The following is a 26,468-nucleotide window of genomic DNA, read 5'->3' as shown; positions in this document are numbered from 1 at the left end:
AAAAATTGAAGTGACTCTTTGCAGGAATCGATACTACAATTCCCGTAAAGAGTCAAAAAAAAATTGAAGTGACATTTGTTCAACCATCACTTTTTAAATCATTTCTAATAACTTTAATTACAATAACACATCCGTGACTGGAGCATGTACAAGTCTACTTCGAAATGATGAAAAATGGGTCTGCTGAACTTCCTTTCCCCATCAGCACTTACATCTTAGCTGGCGGGGACCAGTCTTGTCATAAAATCCAAATACATTGACTTGGTCAAACAATTCACTGGTTTTCGACGCGCTAATTTCTTCTTCTGCGTCCTCTCCATTTCCTTTCACTTGCATCAGGTTTTAACCAAACATGACTTATTTCATCGTTTCGTGGAACAAGTCGTCTGGGTTGAGGTTGGTTGGTAATTACTAATTGGTAGGAACATGCAAACAAGGAATGTCATTGACAAATGCAGAACATGATAGATTTCTTCATTTTAAAAAAAATCAAATGATATCTAATTTAGCTACAAATGGTTAAATTAAACGGTCAAATTCAAAAACAAAAATTTAAATAAATATATAGTTCAGGAAGCAGGGTTTTAAAGAATAATAAAATTAGTATTCTTTTTTTTTTTTTTTTCGATAATTGAGTGTCCGAATCTTTGCCCACCCCAACCCACACTGTGGTATTCTTTTATTCTGTTCTCTATAAATAGAAAAATGGTCTTAGAAAATGAAATCAATGTCCCCTGCACAGAGTTTTCATCTGTGGCTTCTACTTGCCTATCCCAATGAAAAGTATATTGCTGCATGCCTTACTTTAGTTAATTAAAGCTTCAATATCACCTGTTCAAGTTCCTGTGCCCGCACACACACACACACACAAAATCAACAAGAAGTTTAAGTCCGAATTAAGCAATATAAGACTTTCATCATCACCACAACCCTTAGAAATTCTAATTGTCACCATTTATAAGTTCCCCCTCCCCCCCAAATGCATAAATGACAATATCTCAACAAACAACAGAAATAACTCTAATATTCTCAAATGTTAAACATAAAACACAACTACAACAACAAAACTCATTTCATATATCAAGACATTGAATGATATTAGGGGAAATAGCTAGGGACTTGATGAATGTAAGAAACAGGCAACAAAAAAATATTCTATGCAAAGAGCTCTTCATAGGAATTGTAGTATCAAAGTCATCACTCAAGCAAGTGGTGACCAGTGTTGCTACTTGCTAGGCTTGATTTTTATCTTACCCTCGGGTGAAGTGGCGAACGATGATGGTGCACAGGCTGCTGGGCAGGTCGATAAGCTGTATGACTTCTAGAATTGATTCTCGGCCTCTTTGGTTTTTCATTGATGGCTTCAATCTGTTCCAGTGTCTCCACAACTTCTTTCATTGGTGGCCTGTCTTTCGGTTCAGGTTCAAGACATCTTAGAGCAAGTTGAGCCATTTGTGTAGCAGCTCTGGAAGGATATTTCCCTTCGAACCGGGAGTCTATTATGTCCTTCAACTTCCTTCTGTTGTATAATTCTGGTTTGATCCAGTCAACCAGATTATGTTGCCCATTTGGACGGTTTGTATCAAGTGCTCGCAAGCCTGTTAGCATTTCAACCAATACAACACCAAAACCATACACGTCGCTCTTTACATACAGATGTCCTGTCAAATAAGCATGATATCAGAAAACATGACACAATTTACCTCACTAAAGCAGAGGCCAAAACTCCGATTCTGATCATCATTTAGCCTTAGGAGCAATGAAGCTCAAAAAGGTGCAGGGGGTTACCTGTGGCAACATACTCAGGAGCAGCATAGCCATATGTGCCGATAATCCGTGTTGTCACATGGGACCGACTAGCTGTGGGGCCTAATTTTGCCAAGCCAAAGTCTGATATCTTGGCATTATAGGACTGGAAAAAAAAAGACAACAAATGTAAAATATGTTAGAATCAGTTTAGGAGTTCATGCTTCCTTTAATAAGACCTAATTGATAAACCTTTCCCCATAATAATGCATGACAAAATGGAAAAGGTAAAAATGTTCAAAAATGAAATAGATTCAAAATCCTTTATATATCATGTGGTACTAATCTGTCGATTGCACATAACTTACCCCATCAAGCAATATGTTTGAAGTCTTGAAGTCTCTATAAATTATTTGTTTTTCTGCTGCGTGTAAGAATTCCAGGCCCCGAGCTGCTCCCATTAAAATCTTAAGCCGTGTGCCCCATGGAAGTGACTGAACAGCTGAGCCCCCTGCACGAGTCAAAGCATTTGTCGTAGAGTTAACCAATCAAATGAATTCAACTAATTTGTAGAAGAAAACTGTGTTAATATTCACTAATGTTGCACATTTGCATTGATTAAAACACACAGTCTTACTTCCAAAAAGGTGGTTCTCCAAGCTTCCCTTTTGCATAAATTCATAGACGAGCAATAGTTCATCGTCCTCCCAACAGTATCCCAATAACTTAACTAGGTTAGGATGAGAAAGCCTTCCCAGGAAATTTACCTCAGACTGCAGAAATAAATGAAAAAACAAATTCAAGAAAGAATTTAGAAGAACTTTTATATATTACATTTGTAAAAAAAAAATTAAAAAATTAGTGAAAAAGCAACTAGTCCTCCACATGTCAAGGGAAAGAGTATTAACAACTAACAAATATTAGCAGCATTAAATAAAAATTCCAGCTTAACAATATCACTTCCCACATAATTAAAATTTCCAAGAATGAACAGAAAATCACGTTAATAACTTTACACCTCCTTTTAAAGTGGTTGCAGATACCAAGAACCAACTAATTGATCTTTAGACCAGAAGATTATATCCACACCTCTGAGTGAGCAGCCAACTGAAAACTGCACCATAACAAGTCAACAACTTTCAGCCATTTACCTAACAACTCATTTTAGTTTATGTGGTTCCCAATACATAATTTTTCTTTTTCTTCGGTTTTTTTTTCCCCCTTCAAAATGAACAGTAGAGAAAGAAAGGGATTTGCAACGCCTTGTTGTCTTCATAACTGAAATCAGAATTGCAGCTAACACCTGATGCTACACTAGAAAGACAAATAACATGGCTTCCGATTTCCTTCATTTTGCTCCAGAACTTAAGATGTGTTTTATGTAATTTCCCAGTTTTAATTACAAATTTTATAAAACAGAAGAATCCGAGGTCATTTAACTCCAAAATCCACCATCACTGAATTAACTACTTAACCCTTCGTCTGCAATTTCTGTTTTAAATTAGATATACACCTGAAGGGGATTTTTACTTATAAATATTTAAACACTTCCAATTCGCACTAGATTGTCAAAATTTAATAATCAACTACAAGTGCTACATAGCCTCCAAAGAACATTCAGTTATCAAAATGGGAACCTCGAATGTAAAATCATTTCCGTATTACACCATTTAAAAGATCATTAAATTATTTTCTTGTGTATAGGAAGGAAATCTAGAAATATGAGGAATAGTTCCACTTCTCATACTACAATAATACAATAAGAATGTGGACAATATAGAATAGCTAGAGTAGAGAAATAAATTACTAGGTAAGAATGTAGAAGACAAAGAAAAACACTAACTTTTTATCTGATAAATATGCTATGACTAGGGGTTTTATGATTCCCTCCTCCATCCTCTACCCCTCCCAAGAGAGGCATACACACCCAAAAAAAAAAATTGCAAATCCTAAACAAAAAATTAAATGGTTAGTGACCTTTTCACTTTTTCGTGTGAAAAAATAGAACTGCCATTGTTTTAGTATTCTGCACTAAGAAACTAAATTCAACGAAATAGAGGTGACAAGAGGCATCTCAATTCCTCAAACCCTAACCAACCCAATAAAGTTAAATCCAACAACAAATTTCGTATTAATTAAATACTGCTTTAGGCAGCCATTAGCAGTTGATTAAACAAAGCTTGTGAAACCATCAATTCATTTTAGAAAACTGTTTCTTGATCAACAACTATTCATTTACATGGAAATGCACACATATGGAAAATTTAGGCATACATGAAAAGAAGAAATAATTAAATTATAGTTTATGATTCTGAGATTGAAATATTGAATACATGACAAGTACTAAGCTAAGGCAAATTAAAAGTGCACAAGATTAAATAAGTAAAATGACAAATTGAGTAAAGTTGAACTACCTGCCACTCTTGAAATCCTTGCAAGCTCTCAGAATTTAACTTCTTGACAGCAATGACCGTTCCACTACCACCGTTCTTAGATGTGGCCTTCTCATCTAGCCAACCCTTGTAAACTTTCCCGAAACCTCCTTCTCCCAACACGGTATCAGCTCGGAAATTTCTAGTTGCAGCTTTCAATTCTGCAAATGTGAAGATTCTCAAATTGGGGGTGGGCAAGATCTGCCCTGTTGGATATGGCTCATCCCCGCCACTTCCCGCCGTGAACCGGCTGTTTCCAGAGACATTGCTGTAGCTAGAAAATGTGTTACTGGTTGTCTGAGATGTCCCAGCTGCAATAATCAATTACAGTCCCAATCACAAGTCAAAAACAGGGTAAACTGATATATATTATACCAACTATGCAATAAAATGGTATGAAATTAAGTATATACTAAAAGAAATTGTGGAAAAGACAAGCAAACACAGATAATTAATTGAATAGTGTTAAGTACTATGACCATTTCTAAAATAAAATCTGAGGTCAAATCAGGGTTTTAGGTATCAATATACTGATACAAGAATGGATTAATGAAATGTATTAATGAAATGAAATAAAATGAAATTAAGCAGCTAGGGAGGAAATTAATTTTAGAAAATAAAAACTCGCTTAATAATTGAAGGGAATTGGGATTAGTGTAATATTCACAAAAATTATCAGCCTCACAAAATCTCTACTTTTTTCTAATTATTGTACATTTGTATCTTTCTAGAACAGATTATAGGAGATTTAATTTCTTTTCCATTTGGAGAGCTATGGTATATATAGGTATATCTTGTACAAAATTTGATATCAATAATGAGTAAAAGATTAATTTTCTTCCCTAAATTTCTCTAACAAAATCAGAAGCAGTACACAATATTATTAGAAAAGTAACCATATTAATGGAATATTACTATACTAGTACAAACAAACATAGGAAAAAGAAAAAGCAATCAAATATATTTGTGGTACCTGAACTTAAATGGGAAGTCGTGCGAGTGCTTTGGCTTTTAGAAGGAGAACCCCAGCAACCCCCCATATTAATCTCACTCTAAATCTATATATATATATATATTTCTTGGATGCTATGCAGAGACAGAGATGGGCATAACTAGTTTCCTTTGGCAAAGAAGAGAGAAAAGGGAACGATATTTTCTGTGGTTGATGATGAAGATGAAAAATCCCTTAACAGCTCTGCTCTTGATGTCGTCTTCTTTAATATATGTTTGATTATATAAAATTTCCTTGGAATTCATTTTTCTTCCCCCACTTCCTAGACTCTTGACTTTGTTGGTCGGATATATAAATAATATAAGTATATATTGGTGGGTCACATAGAATATATATATATATATATATATATATATAGTTTGAAACTAATGGGTATGCATCATGAATGATGTTAGTCTGACCAAGTAAACGTATTAAAAGGACAACGCAATCCGGCTCCGTACAGAGAAATCTTAAACTAACCTCACAACGCAGAAGAAACTCAAAGAAGACGATGCCTTAATAAAAAGCATTTTGAAAATTACCCTTATACTCTTTTATTATTTCATTAAATTATTATTTTTTACTTAAAAACTAAGTTCATATTTCCTACATATGTGTGCTGAAATCACTGATAAGAAGGATATTTTTTCTTTTTATTTTTTCAATTTACCCCTTTTTTGGTGATTATTTTATAATATAATTTAGAACAAATTAAACTGATCTCGCATGATATTTAACTTAATTAAACAGATCTCTTTCTTATCTAAAAAGAATTACATTGTCCGATAAATATGATTTTTGAACAAATAAGCACGTTCATTGAGTTGAGAAAAGTTATAAATTTAGTACTCGGTATGAAATATTTGACTATAATATAAGACTATTCGGCAAAAATGAAAATGCTAAGTGTTTGCATTCTCACTGCTAACAAAGTTGACTAAAACTTGTCAATTTAATATAAAACATTTGACAAAAGTGAGAATGCAAAGAGGTAGGTCCATTGAATTGAGTTATGAAAATTTTCAAAAAACCCTATAAACTAAATAAAAATATATATACAAGTTTGATTTTGTTTATTAGTAAATGTCTCCAATTTTCATTTCTCAACAATGGTCATTGACTCAATAGTAAACCTTTTCAAACTTGCAATATACAATGATATATTGATTGAGTACAAGTTTCATGTCTGAGAATTGGAGTAGGTCTTGGACCAACAAAGTTTTGATTAATTACGTTTATTTTCTCAACAAGACCTTCAACCAGGCATAGACTCAATAAAACATTAATTCAAATATAGAGTAATATTTTCATGCTCAAGTTCCCAGCATTTTCCAGGTTACTTACCAATCATGATAAGTCAATGGGTCAATTCTACCATTTTTTTGACTTGGTATTTTCCTGGAAATTTAATTGGAAGGCTACCATTTGGGGTAGTTTGATATGCCTAAGATCACCATAGACTCATAGTACATAAGTATTCATATATATATATATATATATATTTGACTATTCTAAATTTTATATAGAATTAAAACTGAATATAATAAGCTAAAGTAAAAACGTTGGGTGTCAGAATTTATAAACAGTCTCGAGAATTTTCTGTGAAAAATGTACCTTATTGTTGGTACCAGGTGGCCTTAGTCTACCAACTTTAGGGACATTAAATAAGGCAGCTACTTTTGAAACTTTCATCACAGGAACACCGATGACCATGGTGAAGAAATTATTAGATGATTTTAAATCATTAATATTTAGTGGATTAGGTAAATACATATTTTTTAATTAAAAAAATGATCTCATAAGAGTGTATTAATAAATTATAAAATTTTATTATCGGAGGGTTTTTATTAAATTAGTCCATTAAGTGTCAAATAGACTAAAACCATCTAATAATTTCTCATGTTTAAGATCACGGAATTCACATTTTGAAATTGAAATAGTAAGAAATTTGGTTAAAATCAATTCACCGTAACATTAAAGTATTTAGAGTAGGAGAAATTATTTGATACTCTAAGAGTGCCGACTTTATAATAGCAATAAACACTCATTATTTTATTTACTGGTAAAAAACATCAATTCTATCATTTGCCGACTACATTTTTGGTACCTTTGCATGAACTCGAATTCCTTCCAATTTTGGGAACGTTGTGCAGTGGTATGGCAGTAGTGTAACACTACATCATACTGCAACATAGCTACATCAAAAAATGTTTACTCACGCAAATAGTTTATATCCAAGTTACAACAATAATGCAACATATTATATCTTTGTTGCAATTTAAAGTTCACGATATAAACTTGTTGAATTAGATACATGGATCAAAATACACAAGAGAGAGGATCCTGGTTCACCTTTGGGATACCCAAGTAATTTTTTGGTAGGAGTTTATAGAGCCGTTGCGTCAATCATCTTTGAATTACTCTGGGCTGGGAGGGATGACAATTTCTTTCGACCCGTGGGTTTCTGGCGCACCCCCGCCCCTAATGGGTGGATTTGGTGTACCCCTAAATGAGTTTGGGACGGATATGGTAAAATAATTAAAAACCTGAAGCAGGTTTGGGGCGGGAGCAGATTTAATGATGATACCTTTTAATTTTTTTATATACATAAATATATTTTTAATATATTTGTTACTTAACTGGAAGTATCCGTTAATATATTAATATTTATCATTTAGTAATCAACTTATTTATCAGTCCAATTTGAATACGTTGGGCTAGTTTTTCTTTATTACATAATAAAAGTGACATAACTCGACCAGCCCCCATTGTGCCCTGCAATCAAATAGAATACATGGGGCGGAGTCGATACTTTGTCTACCGAAGCAGGGGTGGGGATGGTATAATAATTACAAACTGGTTCCGAAGTAGGGGCGGAGTTGGTATGATAGATTTTTTAACGGGAGAGAGTAATTTTCCTTCCTAACCATGGGCCTTGTTTGGCTAATGTCTGGGCCTAATGACCCACAAGTTGTCGCCCAACTTGGGCCCAATCGTGTACATATTAATTCTTAATTTATTAATTGTTTGAATTTCTGAAGGGGAAAAATAAATAAAAAAAATTTATAACGTTGATTCTTTCATTGAAAAAATAAAAATGGAGTGATTGTGATTTGGCACTCAACACAACAGCAAAAAATGGAACTCAAACCTCTATTACCTTTATAAATACTGATGGCAAATAATCCATTTACACTGCCCGTACTACTTTTTTCAACTAAAAATGTATGTACATTGCAAATTTAAACGGAAAATATGTTCATGAGAACTCTGAACTGGATTCGTGGCAACGAGTTCTGGCAACTAGTAAAAAAATGGCCAAAAATGCTGCTGCCATTGGTGCAACTGAAGGTGGTGATGACATTCAGGCAGCGCAATGGTGGCCGTGGGCACTAGAAATTGCATGCTAATTCGCTTTGAATGAGGTCATGGCCTGGAACAGTCTGCACTTCTCGCTCATAGGATTTGCAGGCGAGGTCACGGCTGGGAACAATCGGCACTTCTTGCTCATAGGATTTGCAGGCGATGTACTCAAGTGCTTCAACAATATCACAAATGTCAGGACGCTTACAAGGCAAATCATGGAGACACTTTTCAGCAACAAATATTGCAGAATGGGCATAGCGGGTAGGAATGCAGCCACTCAGCAAAGGATCAACCAGCCGAAGAGCTTTCTTCTTATCCCTGAAGAAAGGCCGAGCCTGCAAGAACACAAAAAGAAACTCATCATTCAAATCATATACGAGAATACAAAAATAAAAAATAAAAAAATGCTACAACTTTAGGTACTTTCTTGATAGCATTACTCATTTACTAAATGATGTATTTGACTTTTCACATGTCTCATAGGGGGGAAACATGCTACAACTTTATTTTCATTATCAAATATCCAATAAAGACAGAAAACAGAAAAATGGTTTACCCAAGTGACCAGGTCACGTTCGGAATGGGGTCTGCTCAAGTCAAGTGCCATTCGTCCAGTGATCAATTCCAGCAGAACAACGCCAAAGCTATATATATCAGATTTGGTAGTCAGTTTTCCAGTCTTGGCATACTCTGGTGCACAGTATCCACGGGTTCCCATCACCCGAGTAGAAACATGAGTTTTGTCACCTAAGGGTCCAAATTTAGCAAGCCCGAAATCTGAAAGCTTAGGATGGAAGTCACTATCTAACAATATGTTTGCAGATTTTAGGTCTCGATAAATAACTGGTGGATCTGCATCACAATGAAGATATTTGAGGCCCTTAGCAGCACCAACTGCAATTTTCATCCTTGTATTCCAATCAAGTGGATTGTTGTCAGGATCCACGTCTGAAACAGAAACAACAATGAAACTTACAAAATTAATACTCCAGTTTGAAACTTTAATTGTGGTAGTCCTGGAAAAAGGTAACTGCAACCATAAACAGACCCTTCTTCATAACCCAGACTAAGAGCCCGATGGACTCGCCATTGACCTTGACCTAAACCTTTACCAAACACTGAAAAAAGTAAAAATAAAGAAAAGGAAAATATTTTCTGAAGAAAATATTTTCCAAGCCTTAGAGAAAATTGCAAGGGCCTGATAAAATATAGATTGAACATGTTACTATTATGCTAGTCTCTTGTATCTCGTAAAGCCATGCCTACCAATTTATGGCTATTTATTTTACTTATTTGCACCATTGAATGGTAAAATTTTCAAATCAGACATGTACCAAGTCCCAGATAGTTGAATGGTAAACTTTGCACAATTTAAGTCCATACCTTGAAACCTTATAACTCTCTTTATCTAAAACCTACAACCCCTTCTACGTTTCTACTTGCATAATTTGAACAGCAAAAGAAGATTTTCAGCTTGTGCCTTGGAAATCAGGTTCATTGAGCTAAAAAGACAAGTGAACAGATTACAGTATTGAAAGTAATTCAATCAACATTAGCTGTCACATTCTTCAGCAGCTTTTTCAACCACGAACATTGTGAAAGCTCTACAACCACCAGAGGGGCCTTAAGAATATGTCACAAAGAAATCATTAATACCCCTAAAGATAGGAGCTTCTATCCAAACAGCATCCTCTGGACACTGATTGTCACCTGGTGTTACTCTCTTCAGTTCCGCACCAGCGCATCTCAGGACCCCCTTATCTTAAGGGAGTAGCTCTCCCACCACTCTCAGTCCGTTTTCTTTGCTTTGTTCTCTCTTCCACAGCACCAGAAAGAACATGAAAATAAAAATTTTCTATTCTTTCTTCCTCCTCTGTTTGTTTCCCATTTGTTTATTTATTTTTTGCTATTGGGTGTTTCTTTCTCTCTCTCATATCTCTATTGGTCAGGAAAAGGAAAAGAAGCTTCTTCTGTATTTCAATTTTATTCATAAATTACAAGTATCTTTCCATCAAGAGCTATAAAGAGGAACATCAGACATGCATGCAAGAGACTTTTGTATCAATTGTTGAAAATTTGTTTAACTGATGTATATTATCACTACAGAACTTACCAAACAAATGGTCATCCAAGCTTCCATTTAGCATGAACTCATACACCAAGATCCGTTGGTCTCCATCAACACAATAGCCCAGTAGGTTGACAAGATGAGTATGTTGCAAGAGGCTTAGCATAAGTACCTCAACTAAGAACTCTTGGCTTCCTTGCTGGCTGTCGGGATTAAGACATTTAATCGCGACAAGCTGCCAATAAAGTCAATATCAAACAAAATTGTGAGAAATAGTTTACTGTTACAAACATTAAGCTGTATTAGATTATTTCCAAGTTTGCTGATGTTGTCTTGTGAAAAAGAGAACAAACTTGATCAACAATGTCAAAAAATCTTCTCCTTTACTACAAATCAATTATTCATCGAGTTCAAACAGAAAGAACGGAATACTTTCTAAGAGTTACATTAAATGACAAGCAATACAAGTATTAGGCACAATTGAGCACAATTGAGCGGAGAATCCTTTTTCTCTAAGTTCAAAATAAGTAAGGACCTTTATTATCATTATCATTATCATTTGTATTGTTTTGTTACAATCTCAATAGGAACAAAAATTGATGAACTAGTAAGTAGTCACCAATACTAAAAACCTAAAAGGTAGTAATTTTATGGATAAGGACAACTTAAAGGCCTACAAAGGGAGAAGCAAATTCTCTGTATCACAAACCAGGGTCATGTGTCGACTTTCAACACAAAACCAATCTTATCAGGCACAATTGAGCACAATTGAGCGGAGAATCCTTTTTCTCTAAGTTCAAAATAAGTAAGGACCTTTATTATTATTGTTATTATTGTTGTTGTTGTTGTTGTTGTTTTGTTACAATCTCAGTAGTAACAAAAATTGATGAACTAGTCAGTAGTCACCAATACTAAAAACCTAAAAGGTAGAAATTTCATGTATAAGGACAACTTAAAGGCATACAAGGGGAGAAGTAAATTCTCTGTATTACAGACCAGGTCGTCATGTGTCGACTTTCAACTCAAAACCAATCTTAAAAACACACACATAATTAAAAGAAAATATTAAGTCAAGCAACTTGCCTGGCCTGATTTTAGCCGGCCTTTATAAACCTTTCCAAAGCCCCCTTCCCCAACAATCTGAGCCTCTGAAAAGTTCCCAGCAGCGGATGCGAGTTCCCGAAATGTGAAGCATAGTGTTGCACTATCCTTATCCTTACCCTTGACTGTATTGTTCCTCACATGCCCTATAATAAGCAAATTGAAAACATTCTAGTAAACACACCATCATGAGGAAAATGAATCACCATCCTCCAACTTCATTGCAATGTCAAGTATTTAAAAATCACCCAAGAAAAAAATAGTAATAAGAGAGAAGTTTAAAAACAATGGAACTTTGCACTGGATGTTCCATCACTCATGGACAAATAACAAAATAATCTGTTTGGTTGCTGAAAAGAAATTTAAACTCAAAAGAAAATAAAATTAGGATCTTCCAATGTTAATAAAAAAACCTTTAACTAACCCCTAATACATTAACCGACTCAGTGAAGTCTAAAGAATAACATTTATTGATTTTCTTAGGAACCAAACAGAAAATAAAGTGAAACGGAGCAATAGGGGGAAAAGTTACATAAACAAAACCTGAGGAAACCACAGAATGGCACGAACTGGATCCCCTGTCTCCAATCCTTTTTACATTCTTGAATTTGAGTCTAAACATCCAAGAAAAGCAACCCATTGTCATAATAAATTATAATTATATTAAACAAGATAAAGCCAACCCTGATGAATCAGAGAGATCAAAGATGCAAAAGCGCAGCTAATCCCAATGAAGAAAAATTAAGACGAATTAAAAATAAATATATATAAAAGATTATACACTTACCAAAATTACTAGTAAACAAAAAACAAAACTATTCTACAAAAATCAACCCAAGAAAGGTAATAGAATTTTGGTAAGATAAATTCTTACCACATTTGGAGCGTTACCTTTTATGGAGGTTTTAGGGTTTTTGGTGACCAGTCACACATTCTTTCCTCAACTGTTACTCTTTCCTACAACATCCTCGGCAAGATTTTCGTAGACCACATCAGTATCAAAGATTTTTAACCAGTTGACCAAATTTTCTCTAGGGTCAGCAAATAAGATTTATTTATTTTAACTCGCCAAATAATGTTGTATATAAAATAAATAAATAAATTCCATTACTGCAAATCTGCAATAAATAAAGGGAATTGTCCTCTTGAAGCCGAATATAAATATTTTTGAGTGCAATAATCTCCTCAATTTATGAAGTATTTTATTTCGAAAAAATATTCCTACTAAATTAACACTTTTAGTCCAAAGCAATGTGGGTGCTCTCTATCTCACTTTTGATAAGTAGCCTATTGTAACATCTCCTCAATTTATGAAGTATTTTATTTGGAAAAAATATCCCCACTAAATTAACACTTTTAGTCCAAAACAATGTGGGTGCTCCCTATCTTACTTGTGATAAGTAGTCTATTGTAACCAATGAGTGCTTATTTATTTATTTAAAAATTTACATTTTAATTTTTATTTGAATTTGATGTGGGACAAGTCCCACTTGTAACATTCTTTCCACCCGAACCCGCACACGCTCTAGATGTAATTTGGCCATCCTGCCTACTCGAGAAAAAGACTAGAAAGCCTTCTAGTTGGGTGTTTGGCGTGACACTAGATCAATGACTAGCTCTAGCTCTGGCTCTTACTTTGATACTAACTATAATGGGTGGACACATATTTATTTATCAAAAGTATCAAGTTGTTGAATAGTACGTTGTACATATCCATTTATACACATTTCATTTTCCATCTAAATAATATGTATGACAAGTCCCACATGTAAGTTGTAAAGCCTGTCTCTTTGCAAATCTCTCTCCATACCATCATCAATGAAATATCTTTCCATACCATTATCAATGAAAAACTCCTCAAAATTTTCTAAACCGCTAGACACTTCTTAGTTCCAAAATCATGAAATTTTTCATAAATCCTAAAATTAAACATTCTCTCTAATCACAATTCTTTTTCCTTCTTGCAGTGCGAAAAAAGAAAATATTTGTTTTATTATTTTTCTCTTAATCTTTTCTTTCAATGATCTTGTACATTTTTTATTTTTATTCAAACATTTAATCTCTAATACTATTTTTTTTATTCTTTTTGTTTTTGGGTGCTTTGAAACTATAAATCCTACAAGAAAAATCGCACAATGAGATGAAGAGACGCAGAGAGGAGAGAGAGAAATATTGAGTTTACGTTTCCTTTTTATTTTTATTTTTTATTTAGAGTAAGGAAATTTTATTTTCTCCTTTAGGTCCGCTATCTTCATTGCACCATCTCTAAAATTCACTAATCTAACAACAGTAAAAAGAGAGAAAATTATATTTTTAAGGAATTTAATATCCCAACTTAAAACTAACACAAATAAAAATATGACGCAATTTTTCAAAATTTCAACTTAAATCTTCTTTTTCTTTTTCAGCAAAAACTAATAATGTTTTATAATTTTTTCATGCTTTTGCAATTTTATGTATTTATTTTTTTTAAAATTTCTCTTCTTCTCTTTGTTCATGGGAGTTATATAGATAATTAACTTTAATCATTATACCAATTAACAATTGCATATCAAAATAATAAATGGATATTAATGATCAAAAACACAATCTAAGTATCTTAATGGTCTTTTCAGGGATGCAATTTGAAATATAAAATAAATATAGATATAGATGTGGTTGAAATTTTAATAGCGAACGAAAATACTAGATTAAGATAAACTTAGAAAAAAAATTACAACTTTTTAAATAGTCAATTATCTTATATTTTAAAATATGCCTCATTATATCTGACACATGATTAGCCATATAGATTTAATGAAGTAGTAAGTTTTTATTTGTCGGGTCAAATAACAAAACTAGTAAGAAGAATAGCCATATAGATTCAGTGAAGTAGTAAGTTTTTATTTGTCGAGTTAAATAACAAAACTAGAAAGAAGAGAGCTCATTAATATACCTGAGCAAACTTTCTCTTAAATAGCATCACTCATAAATTTAAAAAAAAAAAAAAAAAAAAATTATGACTTCAAGTTGACAAAAAAATAAATTTTCTCAAATTATTCTTTTGTCATTGTAAATATGCGTGTCAATGAATTGGATAAGGTTAATGATTCAAATCTGGTAATCATCACATAATAATTCAATCCAACCAAAAAAGATATATAATCATTAAATAATATTATTTGCATAATATTTTACCGTCCCATTTTAAAAGTCCACTTTTAAGTGGACTTTTTAATATGTAAAGGAGGAAGTACCATGTATATAATTATAAGAATATAGGTTTTTGAACTCTTAAGAATATAAGTTTTTCTTCATTTTTTAATTCTTTTCATCCTACTACTAGCTTTTTTCATTTTTCACTCTTCATTGTTTTTTTTTTAGAAATAAAAATATATAATTTCTTTTTCTCTTTTTGACATTCTCTCAGTTTTTAAAATTTTTAACCAAAAAAATATATACTTTTTCAATTTATCGTATGAAATATTCAATAACCAACAAAATTTGAATATGAATTCAATAACAAATAATTCATCTTAATGCAAGTTTTTTTTTTTTTTAAAGATAAATAAGTATGCATAAAAAGAGAAGTTTTCACATGCTCGAAAAAATATAAACCGAAAAATAGAAAGCAAAACCCAAAAACAAAACAAAGATATCAAATTTACATTGTCCAAATTGTTGGCCCAACGTGAATGCCAGAAATTTCTCAAACCCAATCCATAGGCGGGAATTCATCAACGCTGGGTGATGGTTTGGCTATGGGTATGGTGTTGCAATTGGGATGTCAACTATGATCGTGGGAATGAGCTCCACAAATTCCAATCCTTTGCAAGTTCCTCTTCATCGAAAACTTGGGCCTTACCCATTTGATAATCGCATTTAGTGTCTTTAACGGCACTATATTGGGTTGTCTCCAAATATAATAGACAAAACTTACCAATATTAGCTTCCAAACTAAGAATTTCGAAAAGCTTTTACTTTTTGTTCTCAATTTGAAAAGCACCAAATTAAATTTTGAAAAGCTTTTACTTTTTGTTCTCAATTTGAGAAGCACCAAATTAGGAACTCTTAGGAAGAAATAGGATTTGTATAGAACCCGTCGGTTGCGAACTATTTGGTTCTCCTCAAATATAATAGAGAGAACTTACCAACATTAGCTTCCAAAGTTAGAATTTTTAAAAGCAAAAACTTTTACTTTTTGTTGTCAATTTGAGAAGTACCAAATTAGGAACTCTTAGAATTTTGAAAAGCTTTTACTTTTTGTTCTAAGAAAAGCTTTTTGTTCCACGAAATAGGATTTGTATAAAACCCATTGGTTTGCCACCCCTAAAGGATAAGACTTGTTGAATAGGTCATTTCAATATTAACTATTTATTTAATTATCGTTTAGGGAGAAAAAGAATAACACCACAAGACATGTTTGATGATTTGTAACTGAAAACAACTTTCGAAGTATAACGCCTGAATATCTCGATCTCCATTACAAACTAAAGATGTATGATGTTCACAATTGACAGTGGGGAGTCCACAATTAGACACATCAACCAGCTACTTCGTTATACAAGATGTGGAGACGAGGCAAAACACGCACAGAAAACTTGGTAATTAAACATCCGTAGAGACGACACAATATTTGTATTACATAATACATATATATAAACATTAGAGACAGAAAATCAAGACACAACTAGGAAAAGTTGGCCCTAATTAAGCATGCAGTACCATTTATTTCGATCATAACTCGTGACACTAGCTAGCACAAACATATGTATTTAGGAGGCACACGTGACGCAGGTGCATCCATCTCCACACTTGCACAAGACCTTACCCGTACCCGTCATCTCCGTCTTGGTGCAGGTGCAGGGGTTGCAGCCACAGTGATCACCACACGAGCATCGCTTGTGCTCCACCCCCGCGCCCCCACTTGACACCCCACTATTCGTGCACCTGCACATCCATCCGTCCATTCCCATTTTTCATTTTTAACAACAAAATGAACTTCTCTCACACTGAAGATAATAATATATTGGAAAAATTACCGAAATGTGGACTTCCATCCACTCCATGCCTAGGTAAAAAGGCTTCCAAAAGCACACTTTTCTGTAATTTTCCATACATACATATATATATATATATATATATATATATAGTATAAGAATTGACCTGCAAGCGATACCGCCGGGGCAGGGCGAAGGGCAGCCACACCTGTCGTTGCAAACCATGGCACCCCTCCTCAACTCTTCCCTTGCGTCTGTCATTTTCACACACACTGTTTTTCTTGTTTGGGTACAAAACAAAGGGACTGTGACTAAAGCTTTAAGTAGAACCATAACAGTGACACGTGGAAGCCAGATGGGTATACCTAAAATTCCGATGATGACACCTGGTGCTACGTGGTAAATGTCGGTTACGGTGCATGGGCGCTTCATGCATGATCTTCTCTTCGCATTCCACGTAACCTCTGTTGAAAACACTTCTTCATCTGATGTTTGTAAGGCCAAATGGGCAACTCCATTTTGGGCCTCACTTGACTTATTCTTGATGGACTTTTCTTTTTTTATCTATCCTATATTACTCTAGTTGGGCTCAAATGCCTGCTCGGCCTATTCTTGGCCCACTTGTACATACTTTCTCAATTGGTTAACTTTTTTTCTTTCTTTTTTTTCCCAAAAAAAATAACAGAAAGATAAATAAATAACAGAATTTTTATTTTCTTCTTATATACTTTAAAATGCTTCTAATCCTTATCAAACGAGCTCAATTTTCCACTCTTAATACTCAATTCTAACATTCAAATGTTATGTTGCTTAAGTGGTTGAGTTGTTTCCCGTATTTGAAAGTCTGCTTTTCGACCCTTGCAACTTCCCTCTCCCATTTCCTTTCTTGCCTCTATATATATATATACTCAATTGATCAATTCTAAGAGCCCGTTTGAGATTGCTGTTGGAATAAAATAACTTTTATCAGTAGCTAGAGCTGTCGAAAAATTAATGTCAGTAATATGCATATTAGGTGTTTGGTGACACAATATAATGAATACTTTTCACAATTATATTATTTTTTAATTTATTTGGTAACAAATTTTTTAAAACAATTCTATTGCTAATTTTATAATAATATTCTTTAATATGATGTTACCATATCTTATAATAGCAACTTTATAAAGGAAGGGCTGAAATTATCACGCAATTTTAAAAGTTTCAAATTCTATCCTAATTCAAATGTTCTCCTGAATTAAATCTGATAACCATTCAAAACCTTTATAATAGTTATCAAATATATTTAAACGCAATTTTTTAAAATAAAAACATTTTTAAATAATAGAAAAGCAATCACAAATCGACTTTTAGTAGATTGACCACGTGTACAATGTTAAGAATAATTTTAGAAGCAGAGCACAAATTAGCTAGGCAAAATAAGTCAACTTGATTCCTAAATTAATTATGAATTTGTCCCTCTTTCTTTGATCAGAATGAGCCCACGCATCAATCAAATTATCAGATCTGTAAGACACAAATTATAATATCAGAACCATATTTGTTTTCAGTCCTAATCACATTAAAAATTTGACAATTACACATTACCTATTAATTTTACAATTTTTTAAAAAACAACATAATTATTTCATTAGACAGGATTGAAAAAATTATAAACGGATGGCTCACATATATTTATTCTGCAATTTTTCTCCCTGGGTCGAATATATATATATATATATCATGCCCAAATGACCATGATACTATTATGTAATGGGTTGTTGAGACCATTGCTATAAATCATTTATATTCCCATGCATGCCAGTTCTGCATCAGACGAAATCATAGTGATGGTCATGGAAGTAGTCACACTGTTGTATAAAGTATATAGTTTCTTTCTTCTAAGTGGTTGAGACAATCATTGAAATGATTTTTGTTTTTTTAAGATGAAAATATATTCTCGAGAGTTCTTCAATTATAATTTTATTATACATGTTCACTTAATTAAACCAAATATATATATATATATATAGATATATATATTTGATTACACGATGAATGTGTGGTTTGGAATATAAATTTTTTTATTTCGTGACAAGATACCATTAACCAAAGAAAAATAAAAAATCTATTATCACTTTATACATTATTATCACAACAGTTGAGCAATTTTAGTACAATATATAGATTAAGTGTGACATTTAACCCAAGTGCAACTTAAGTCACATAAAACAGGAATAACGAATTCAAGAGCGAGAGCGCGAGTGACAAAATTATGTCATAAATAATAAAAAATTAAATAAATACATACGCACAATGTGAGAACAAAAACTTACTCAAAACCTAAGAGCGACATTAATAAAAATAATTGTGTTACTTAAATCGCAACCATCACCCCCATTAAATTCATTAATGGTTATCCTACTCTTATGTACGAGTAGTACACAAATCAATGCTCTGACGTTTGCATTTCAGGCCTTCAATAATAGTGGTTTCTTGTGAGTACTTTAATCAATGGTTATAAAAATGTCCCAAATGTCTTTAACAATCCTCAATATATACAGGGCTAAGTATTTAAAACACTCTTAATATTTATGTTTTAAGTAAATAATACTCCTTTATTATTTTGGGTATATAACTCCTTCAAAACTTTAAAAATATTATAAAAAAGAGTTTTTAGCTGTTACAGTTAATAAAACATATGTTTATCACATGACTGATTAAATTTAATAAATATCAAAATTACCTTTTATTGAATTTTACATTAACTAAATTTAATAAAGGATAAGGTAAAGTACAAAAAAACCTTCATTCAACTATATTTTGTGCATAATACTTCCTTCAATTATCACATTCGGTTACAAATGCTCCAATGCCCACATTATTTTTCATTAAATAACCACAATGCCTTTTCTTTTTGTATATGTACATATATATTAAAGTTATAAAATAATTCTCTTATTTCAAAAAGCAAGTGGGCCCCACCAATAAGTTAAAAGCATAACAAAAGGCCATAAGGCCATTTCGCAGATCATTAGCTTCTCTCTCTGTGTGTTGCATCATTCTCACCTCGGCAGTTTTTTTTTTTTTTTTTTACAAGTTCAAGACTTGATCTAGCTTCACTCAATTGGAATTTGGTAGAACCTTGTGAAGCAAAGTCGGAAAGCACGGCGAGATTTACGCGTGGGTACCAGCAATTTCAACTTTAGTGCTCTCTAGGGAGTTCGAAATTCTAGGATTCTTGGGATCAAATTGGGGGTTTTCATCAATTTGAGCTAGGGGTGCTCTAATCCACTAATTCTTGGATTTCTTGTGAATTTTCCCTTTAAATTGACTTTAACCATGCTTAATTTTAATTTTTTGTGATTATATTTGTTAGGGTTATTTAGGTTGATGGTGACAAATGTGCGTTGTGTGTTAAATGGCTTATTAGTATGATAATTTTTAACTTGTAAAGAAGTATGCTTAGTGTTGACTTGTTTTCATGATCTCAATTGCTATAAAAAAATTTATGGTATAATTATGGAAATAAATTTGTGAATTGTATATTTAAATTGCTATCAAAACGTGGGATGAGAAAATAAATTGTGTACTTTTAGTAATTTATTAATTTATTTGAACAAGTATGTGGGAGCATTATTGTGGAATTGATGAAATGAAGCATGGAGCATTCATGCATCCATTGGGGAAGAAATAAGGGGAAAAATGTTTTAAAATAAATGAATTGTTCTTGGGAAAAAATATATATATATATATTAAGGAGTTTGCGAAAACCGAACGTCTAGGAGACGCCTAGTGGTCCGTGTTGTTAGTGTAGTCTAGAATGGAGTATGGTTGAGTTAACTAGGTTAGATGCAACGCCTTGGAGGTGCCTTCTGGTCGTGGATAGTTAGCCAATCCTCCATTCGTGATGCCTTGGAGGTGCCTTGGGTCGGATTACACTAACAGTTTGTTTGTTGAAACGGAATTGTTTCGGAAATGGGGAGCGACATATGCATAACATTGCACTTCATGGCATTTTAGTAAAACGGTGGTTGGTTGACATTTGCTACATATTTATTGTTGTGGTTGAGAATATGTATTCCTCATGGTATGACCCCATTTCTTTTTACCTCTTCCTTATGTGAATTCACGGGGTCATAAGAAGTGTGTCTTAGACACTTCCTACTGAGCTTATGCTCACCCCATTATTTTTAACATCTTTCAGGACATGGAAAAGAGGTGACGGACGACGATCCACCACAGGTTTAGATGAGCTTGAAGACCCACTCTATTTTGTTAACTTTTATATTAGACTCTAATATTTTGTAAATGTAATATTAACTACCTTGTGACACTTTAGTTTAATTAGTATAATGTTGTAAACTATAGACTTTTAATTCTAGCTACATTTTATGGACTGTAATTTGATGTAACTTAAGTGGGTTCCATGTTTGGATGAGATGGATGAACGGGACTTTTGTATGTATGTAACCATTTTGGGAATGTAGTATAACGTCTGAATTGTGCGTTGGGACAGGATAAGTTAGATTTAAGACCCAGTGAGGCCATTGCATTTATTTTTGTATTTTGATAGGTTGTTGAGGGACATTTTCTGCGGAGGTCATGCCAAAATTTTTATAAATTTTTATTATTATTTTGGTATCTTTTCGGGTCGTTACAAATTTGGTATCAGAACGATGGTTCGAATACCATTAGGACGACGGGTAGAGGCCTACCTAGGATTGCATGGGGAGTTGGGTTATTTGCTTACTTGTTTAATTACTTACGTGATTGCATGTTTATATGCCTATGTGTTAAGGTGCTTAATTATTTGAAAAGCATGCTTAATTGTTTAATTGCTTATGTGATTACGGGCTAAGTGCTTAATGTTGTTGTATATTATTAGCATGATCATGTTTCTCATTAGTTGGGTATTTTGAGAGCAAGGAAGGTGTTTATGTGTTTCCATATTTGTCAAGTCATTCATGTGAGGATTCCGTTCTCGTGCGTATTTTAGTGTCATCGTTATTGATCCGTTTCCTTTTTCTTATAGCGTCATGCCAACACGAAGGGATCCCGGGGAAAGTTCTAGCTCCAATCCCGTGGAAAGGGATCAGGAGCAAGTTGAGGAAGATATCTTGTTGCGTGATTTGGTCCCACCAAGAGAGGGACAAGCGAGGGGGACCGTTGACCTACTTTTTCAAATAAATAGGGAGCAGTTGAGGTTAGCCGTTCAGGAGGCTATTTTTGATGCATATCGACCGACAGGTGCGTCGTCATCACAGTTTATGCCACCACCGGCACCACCACCACCACCTCTAAAGAAAAATGAGTTAGATGATACTCTTTACCACATTACAAAATTTGTGAAATTGATGCCAACTTTGTTTGAGGGCTGTCCAGATCCGCTTGTTGCGGATAGTTTCATGGATAGGGTGGAGAAGCATATTAATGCCATGAATTTGGCAACGGACAAGTTGAAGATTACATTGGCTACTTACAATTTTGTGGGCGATGCTGAGATTTGGTGGAAAACCGTTTCTCACACCCATAATCTGGATGCTATGACATATGCTACATTCAAGAAGTTGTATTATGAGAAGTACTTTCCGACGCCTAAGCGGAGGGAACTAAAGAAGGAGTTTGATAAGTTGAAGCAAGGAAGCATGACAGTTACAGAGTATGAGAATAAGTTTACATCGCTTTTGAGGTTTGCACCAGGGATTGTTAATGATGAGGAAGGAAAGATAGAGAAGTTTATTGATGGTCTTAATCTCACCATCAGGCCAATTGTAGCTGCCTCAGAACCAACAGAGTATGCAAAAGTAGTGCGAAAGGCCTTAGTTGTTGAGGCTGAAAGCAGGGACAGTAAGGCTATCAGAGAATCCTACAAGCACAACAGGGGTATGAGTGTTTTCTCTGAGGGTCAATCAAGTAAGAAGCAGAAGCATGAGCAATCAGGGTTCAGAGGACTACAGCAAGTCAGATCCGCCCCCACAGCTTCAGTGTCCATGGGGTATACTACACCGAATGTTACTTGTTTTAGATGCAAACAGCTGGGACATTACAAGTCCCAATGCACTCAGACACAGGTAGCTCAGATGATTTGTTTCAAGTGTATGCAGCCAGGGCATCACAAGTCTTAGTGTACTCAGATTCAGGTGGCATCTGGTGGATGTTTCGGGTGTGGCCAGCAGGGCCATAGAGTGAAAGATTATCCACAGCGGGGCAGTAGTTTGGGCAGAGGTGGAGGTTCACAGCAGAGGCAGATGCAGTCTGCCACAGTTCAGTCAGGGTTTCGACCACCACCACTACCTCAGCCGTCTCAGCCAGCTATGTCAGCCCACAGTTCTCGACCTGGTAGGGGAGCTTCTTCGAGTGCACCTACTCAGCAGTTTGGCTATCAGGCAGGCAGTTCTCAAGGCAGAGGACCCAGGGTCGCGTGTTTGCACTCACTCTAGCCGAGTCACCATCCAGTCCTTCAGTTGTCAGGGGTATGTTTCTTGTGTCCCATTATTGGGCTTGTGTATTGTTTGATTCCGGTGCTTCTTATTCATTCATTGCTCTATCATTTGCACGGGCATTGGGTTTGAAGGTCAGTCAGTTAAACAGACCACTTTATTTTGACACGCCTATCGGGGGGTTCAGTTGCTCTTAGTAGAGTTTGTAGGAATTGTTCCATCACAATTGTCCGACATGTTCTTGAGTTCGATCTCATCCTTCTCGAGATGACAGGATTTGACGTCATTCTTGGGATGGACTGGTTGTCATCCTTCAGAGCTGTCATTGATTGTTTCAGGGGCAGAGTTTCAATGTGTACCCCGGATGGGGATTGTTTCTATTTTGTGGGAGATCAGCGTGATCATCTCACTCATTCATTCTATGGTATTAGGGGTTGGGATCGGCAAGCGTTCTTCTTGGCTAGCCTTTTCGCCAATGATAATGTTTAGTTTTGTGGGGTTGATTATCCGGTTGTTGTGCGCGATTTTCTGGATGTGTTTCCGGGGGATTTGACTGAGTTGCCTCCACACCGAAAGGTGGAGGTTTGCTATTGATTTGATGCCTGGTACCGCGCCAATTTCTATGGCACCGTATCGTATGGCACCAATTGAATTGGAAGAATTGAAGAAGCAGCTTGATGAATTGAGGAAGAAAGGCTTCATCCGACCGAGTGTGTCACCGTGGGGTGCACCGGTCTTATTCGCTAAGAAGAAAGATGATTCTTTGAGGTTGTGCATTGATTACCGGAAGTTGAATCATGCCACCATCAAGAACAAGTATCATTTGCCAAGGATAGATGATTTGTTTGATCAGTTGAGGGGAACCAGTTATTTTTCGAAGATTGACTTGAGGTCAGGTTATTATCAGTTGCGGGTTAGAGAAGAGGATATTCCAAAGACCGTTTTTCGTACGCGGTATGGACATTATGAGTTTCTTGTCATGCTCTTTGGTTTGACTAACGCACCAGCGGCATTTATGGACTTGATGAACCGTGTCTTCCATGATTACTTAGATCAGTTTGTGGTAGTTTTCATGGATGATATTCTTGTGTATTCACGGACTCGGGAGGAGCATGAGGTCCATTTGAGTATAGTGTTACAGATTCTACGGGAACACCGTTTGTACGCCAAGTATGAAAAGTGTGAGTTTTGGCTACAAGAGGTAAAATTTTTCGGACATGTCTCGGAAGGTGGGGTTTCAGTGGATCCTTCAAAAATAGAGGCAATTTTGAATTGGGAGCAACCCAAGAATGTTTTTGAGATCTAGAGTTTCCTTGGCCTAGCGGGTTATTATCAGAGATTTGTGAAGGATTTTTCTCGTTTGGTAGTTCCTATGACCAGATTGACCCGAAAAGGGATCAAATTTGCATGGAATGAGGCCTGTGAGTCATCCTTTCAAGAGTTGAAAACAAGGTTGACTACGGCTCCAGTTTTAGTGATACTTGAGCGTGGCTTGGGTTATGTGATCTATTGTGACGCCTCACGTGATGGTTTGAGTTGTGTACTGATGCAAGATGATAGAGTGGTGGCTTATGGGTCTCGACAGTTGAAGACTCACGAGCTTAACTACCCTACTTATGACTTAAAGTTAGCGGCAGTTGTATTTGCTTTGAAGTGTTGGATACACTATTTGTATGGTGAGAGATTTGAAGTGTTCTCAGACCACAAGGGTCTCAAGTACCTTTTCTCCCAAAAGGACTTGAACAACAGACAGAGGCGATGGGTTGAATTCTTAGAAGACTATAACTTTGATTTACAGTATCATCCTGGCAAGGCAAATGTGGTAGCTAATACTTTAAGCCGGAAATCTCGTGGGACTTTGGCTAGTTTAGCTATTCGGAAATGGAAGATGCTGGAAGATTTGGTTGAAATGGGATTGAATTGCTTTGATGATGATGATGATGATGGCAGTGAGTCAGTATTCTTGTTTAGTCTCGTGGCTCAACCCACTCTTGTTAGACGGGTGATTGAGTCACAGAGACAGGATTCAGATTTGGATGCCATTTACACTCTAATTTCCAGTGGCGAGACCGTGAAGGATTGGACCTTACATGCAGATGGAGGTCTACGGTTTAAGGGTTTGTTGGTTGTTCCCACAGTTTGTCGTGAGGACGTCTTACGGGAGTTTCATACTTCCCGCTTTGCAGTTCATCCGTGTGGTATCAAAATGTATCATAATCTGAGACGTCAGTATTGGTGGAATGGAATGAAGAAGAATGTTGCACAGTTTGTAGCTAAGTGCCTTACCTGTCAGCAGGTGAAGGCCGAGCATCAGAGACCAGCTGATTTATTACAGCCATTGCCGGTAGCGCAGTGGAAATGGAAGGAGATTGCAATGGATTTTGTAACGGGTCTTCCTAGGTCACGGAGGGGAAAGGAAGCCGTATGGGTCATTATCGATAGATTGACCAAGATGGCTCACTTTTTGCCTATTAAGGCAACAGATGACGCAGAGGCACTCGGTGTACTTTATGTGAAAGAGATTGTGAGATTGCACGGAGTTCCAGTGGCTATTGTGTTAGGAAGGACTCCAGTGGCTATTGTGTTGGATAGGGATGCTAAGTTCACCTCGAAGTTCTGGGAAGGACTTCAAATAGCGTTTAGCTCAGCGTTGCACTTTAGTACTGCATTTCATCCACAGACGGACGGCCAGTCGGAGCGTACCTTCCAGATCTAGGAGGATATGTTTCGAGCCTATGTACTTGACTTGGGTGGTAGTTGGGAGGATCAATTTCCACTTATTGAGTTTGCCTACAACAACAGTTATCAGACGAGTATTCAGATGGCTCCATTTGAGGCGTTGTATGGTAGACCTTGTAGGTCTCCTGTCTGTTGGACTGAGGTGGGCGAGACAGCCGCCTTAGGACCCGACATTGTACTCGAGACTACCGAGAAGATTAAGCTGATCTGATAGAGATTGCTTACAGCTCAGAGCCGACAGAAGAGTTATGCAGATAGGCGGAGACGACCGCTATCCTTTGAGGTGGGAGACCACGTTTTTCTTTGGGTTTCTCCAAGGAAGGGGTTGATGAGGTTCGGGAAGAGTGGCAAGTTATCGCCACGATTTATTGGACCTTTTGAGATCTTGGACCGTCTAGGAGAGGTTGCCTATAGACTAGCATTGCCACCACAGATGGACAGGTTTCATCATGGCTTTCATGTATCGATGCTACGGAAGTATGAGCCGGACTCGTTGAGATACCCCTCGGATCCGAGACACGGGTTGATCAGGCCCAGGCCCAAACCCGAGGGAATATCAAACAATTAATATTTTATAATGAAAACTGAATACAAAATAAATTAAGAAATGAAATTAAAGCT

General features: G+C 35.4%; 3 protein-coding genes across 3 annotated transcripts; all 3 read right to left on the bottom strand.

Annotated features, from left to right (window-relative positions):
• Positions 1-996: 996 nt before the first annotated feature.
• On the bottom strand, positions 997-5,472 carry LOC132293772 (probable serine/threonine-protein kinase PIX13). The gene is made up of 6 exons (XM_059791384.1): positions 5,152-5,472; positions 4,161-4,489; positions 2,384-2,519; positions 2,115-2,257; positions 1,789-1,912; positions 997-1,661 (listed from the first exon to the last, which is right to left on the bottom strand). Exons 1-6 carry the CDS (start codon positions 5,216-5,218, stop codon positions 1,246-1,248), a joined length of 1,215 nt encoding a protein of 404 aa, XP_059647367.1. The 5' UTR covers positions 5,219-5,472; the 3' UTR covers positions 997-1,245.
• A 2,673-nt stretch (positions 5,473-8,145) lies between these two features.
• LOC132295672 (probable serine/threonine-protein kinase PBL21) lies at positions 8,146-12,347 on the bottom strand. The gene is made up of 5 exons (XM_059793973.1): positions 12,251-12,347; positions 11,690-11,853; positions 10,652-10,841; positions 9,095-9,486; positions 8,146-8,873 (listed from the first exon to the last, which is right to left on the bottom strand). Exons 1-5 carry the CDS (start codon positions 12,345-12,347, stop codon positions 8,565-8,567), a joined length of 1,152 nt encoding a protein of 383 aa, XP_059649956.1. The 3' UTR covers positions 8,146-8,564.
• Positions 12,348-16,461: 4,114 nt separating this feature from the next.
• Positions 16,462-16,947, bottom strand: LOC132285539 (metallothionein-like protein 4B). The gene is made up of 2 exons (XM_059787730.1): positions 16,853-16,947; positions 16,462-16,636 (listed from the first exon to the last, which is right to left on the bottom strand). The coding sequence occupies exons 1-2, from the start codon at positions 16,945-16,947 to the stop codon at positions 16,462-16,464; spliced, it is 270 nt and encodes an 89-aa protein (XP_059643713.1).
• Positions 16,948-26,468: the final 9,521 nt, after the last annotated feature.

Source organism: Cornus florida, unplaced genomic scaffold (genome assembly GCF_030987335.1).
Source record: "Cornus florida cultivar Cherokee Brave unplaced genomic scaffold, ASM3098733v1 CherokeeBrave_3.0.0_Hap2_Chr02, whole genome shotgun sequence".
Taxonomy (NCBI): Eukaryota; Viridiplantae; Streptophyta; class Magnoliopsida; order Cornales; family Cornaceae; genus Cornus; species Cornus florida.
This window is presented reverse-complemented; position numbering and strand designations above follow the sequence as displayed.

Bases quoted from the DNA above. Each gene is read 5' to 3' on its own strand.
- LOC132293772 (XM_059791384.1), bottom strand. From the start codon at position 5,218: ATGGGGGGTTGCTGGGGTTCTCCTTCTAAAAGCCAAAGCACTCGCACG. The intron at 4,490-5,151 runs GTACCACAAATA...TGATTATTGCAG, and splicing joins GACTTCCCATTTAAGTTCAG to CTGGGACATCTCAGACAACC. The intron at 1,913-2,114 runs GTAAGTTATGTG...TTTTTTTTCCAG, and splicing joins CAAACATATTGCTTGATGGG to TCCTATAATGCCAAGATATC.
- LOC132295672 (XM_059793973.1), bottom strand. From the start codon at position 12,347: ATGGGTTGCTTTTCTTGGATGTTTAGACTCAAATTCAAGAATGTAAAA. The intron at 10,842-11,689 runs GCAAGTTGCTTG...CTTTATTGGCAG, and splicing joins GCCGGCTAAAATCAGGCCAG to CTTGTCGCGATTAAATGTCT. The intron at 9,487-10,651 runs GTAAGTTCTGTA...TTTCTGTTTCAG, and splicing joins CTTGGATGACCATTTGTTTG to ACGTGGATCCTGACAACAAT.
- LOC132285539 (XM_059787730.1), bottom strand. From the start codon at position 16,947: ATGACAGACGCAAGGGAAGAGTTGAGGAGGGGTGCCATGGTTTGCAAC. The intron at 16,637-16,852 runs GTCAATTCTTAT...ATGGATGTGCAG, and splicing joins CCCGGCGGTATCGCTTGCAG to GTGCACGAATAGTGGGGTGT.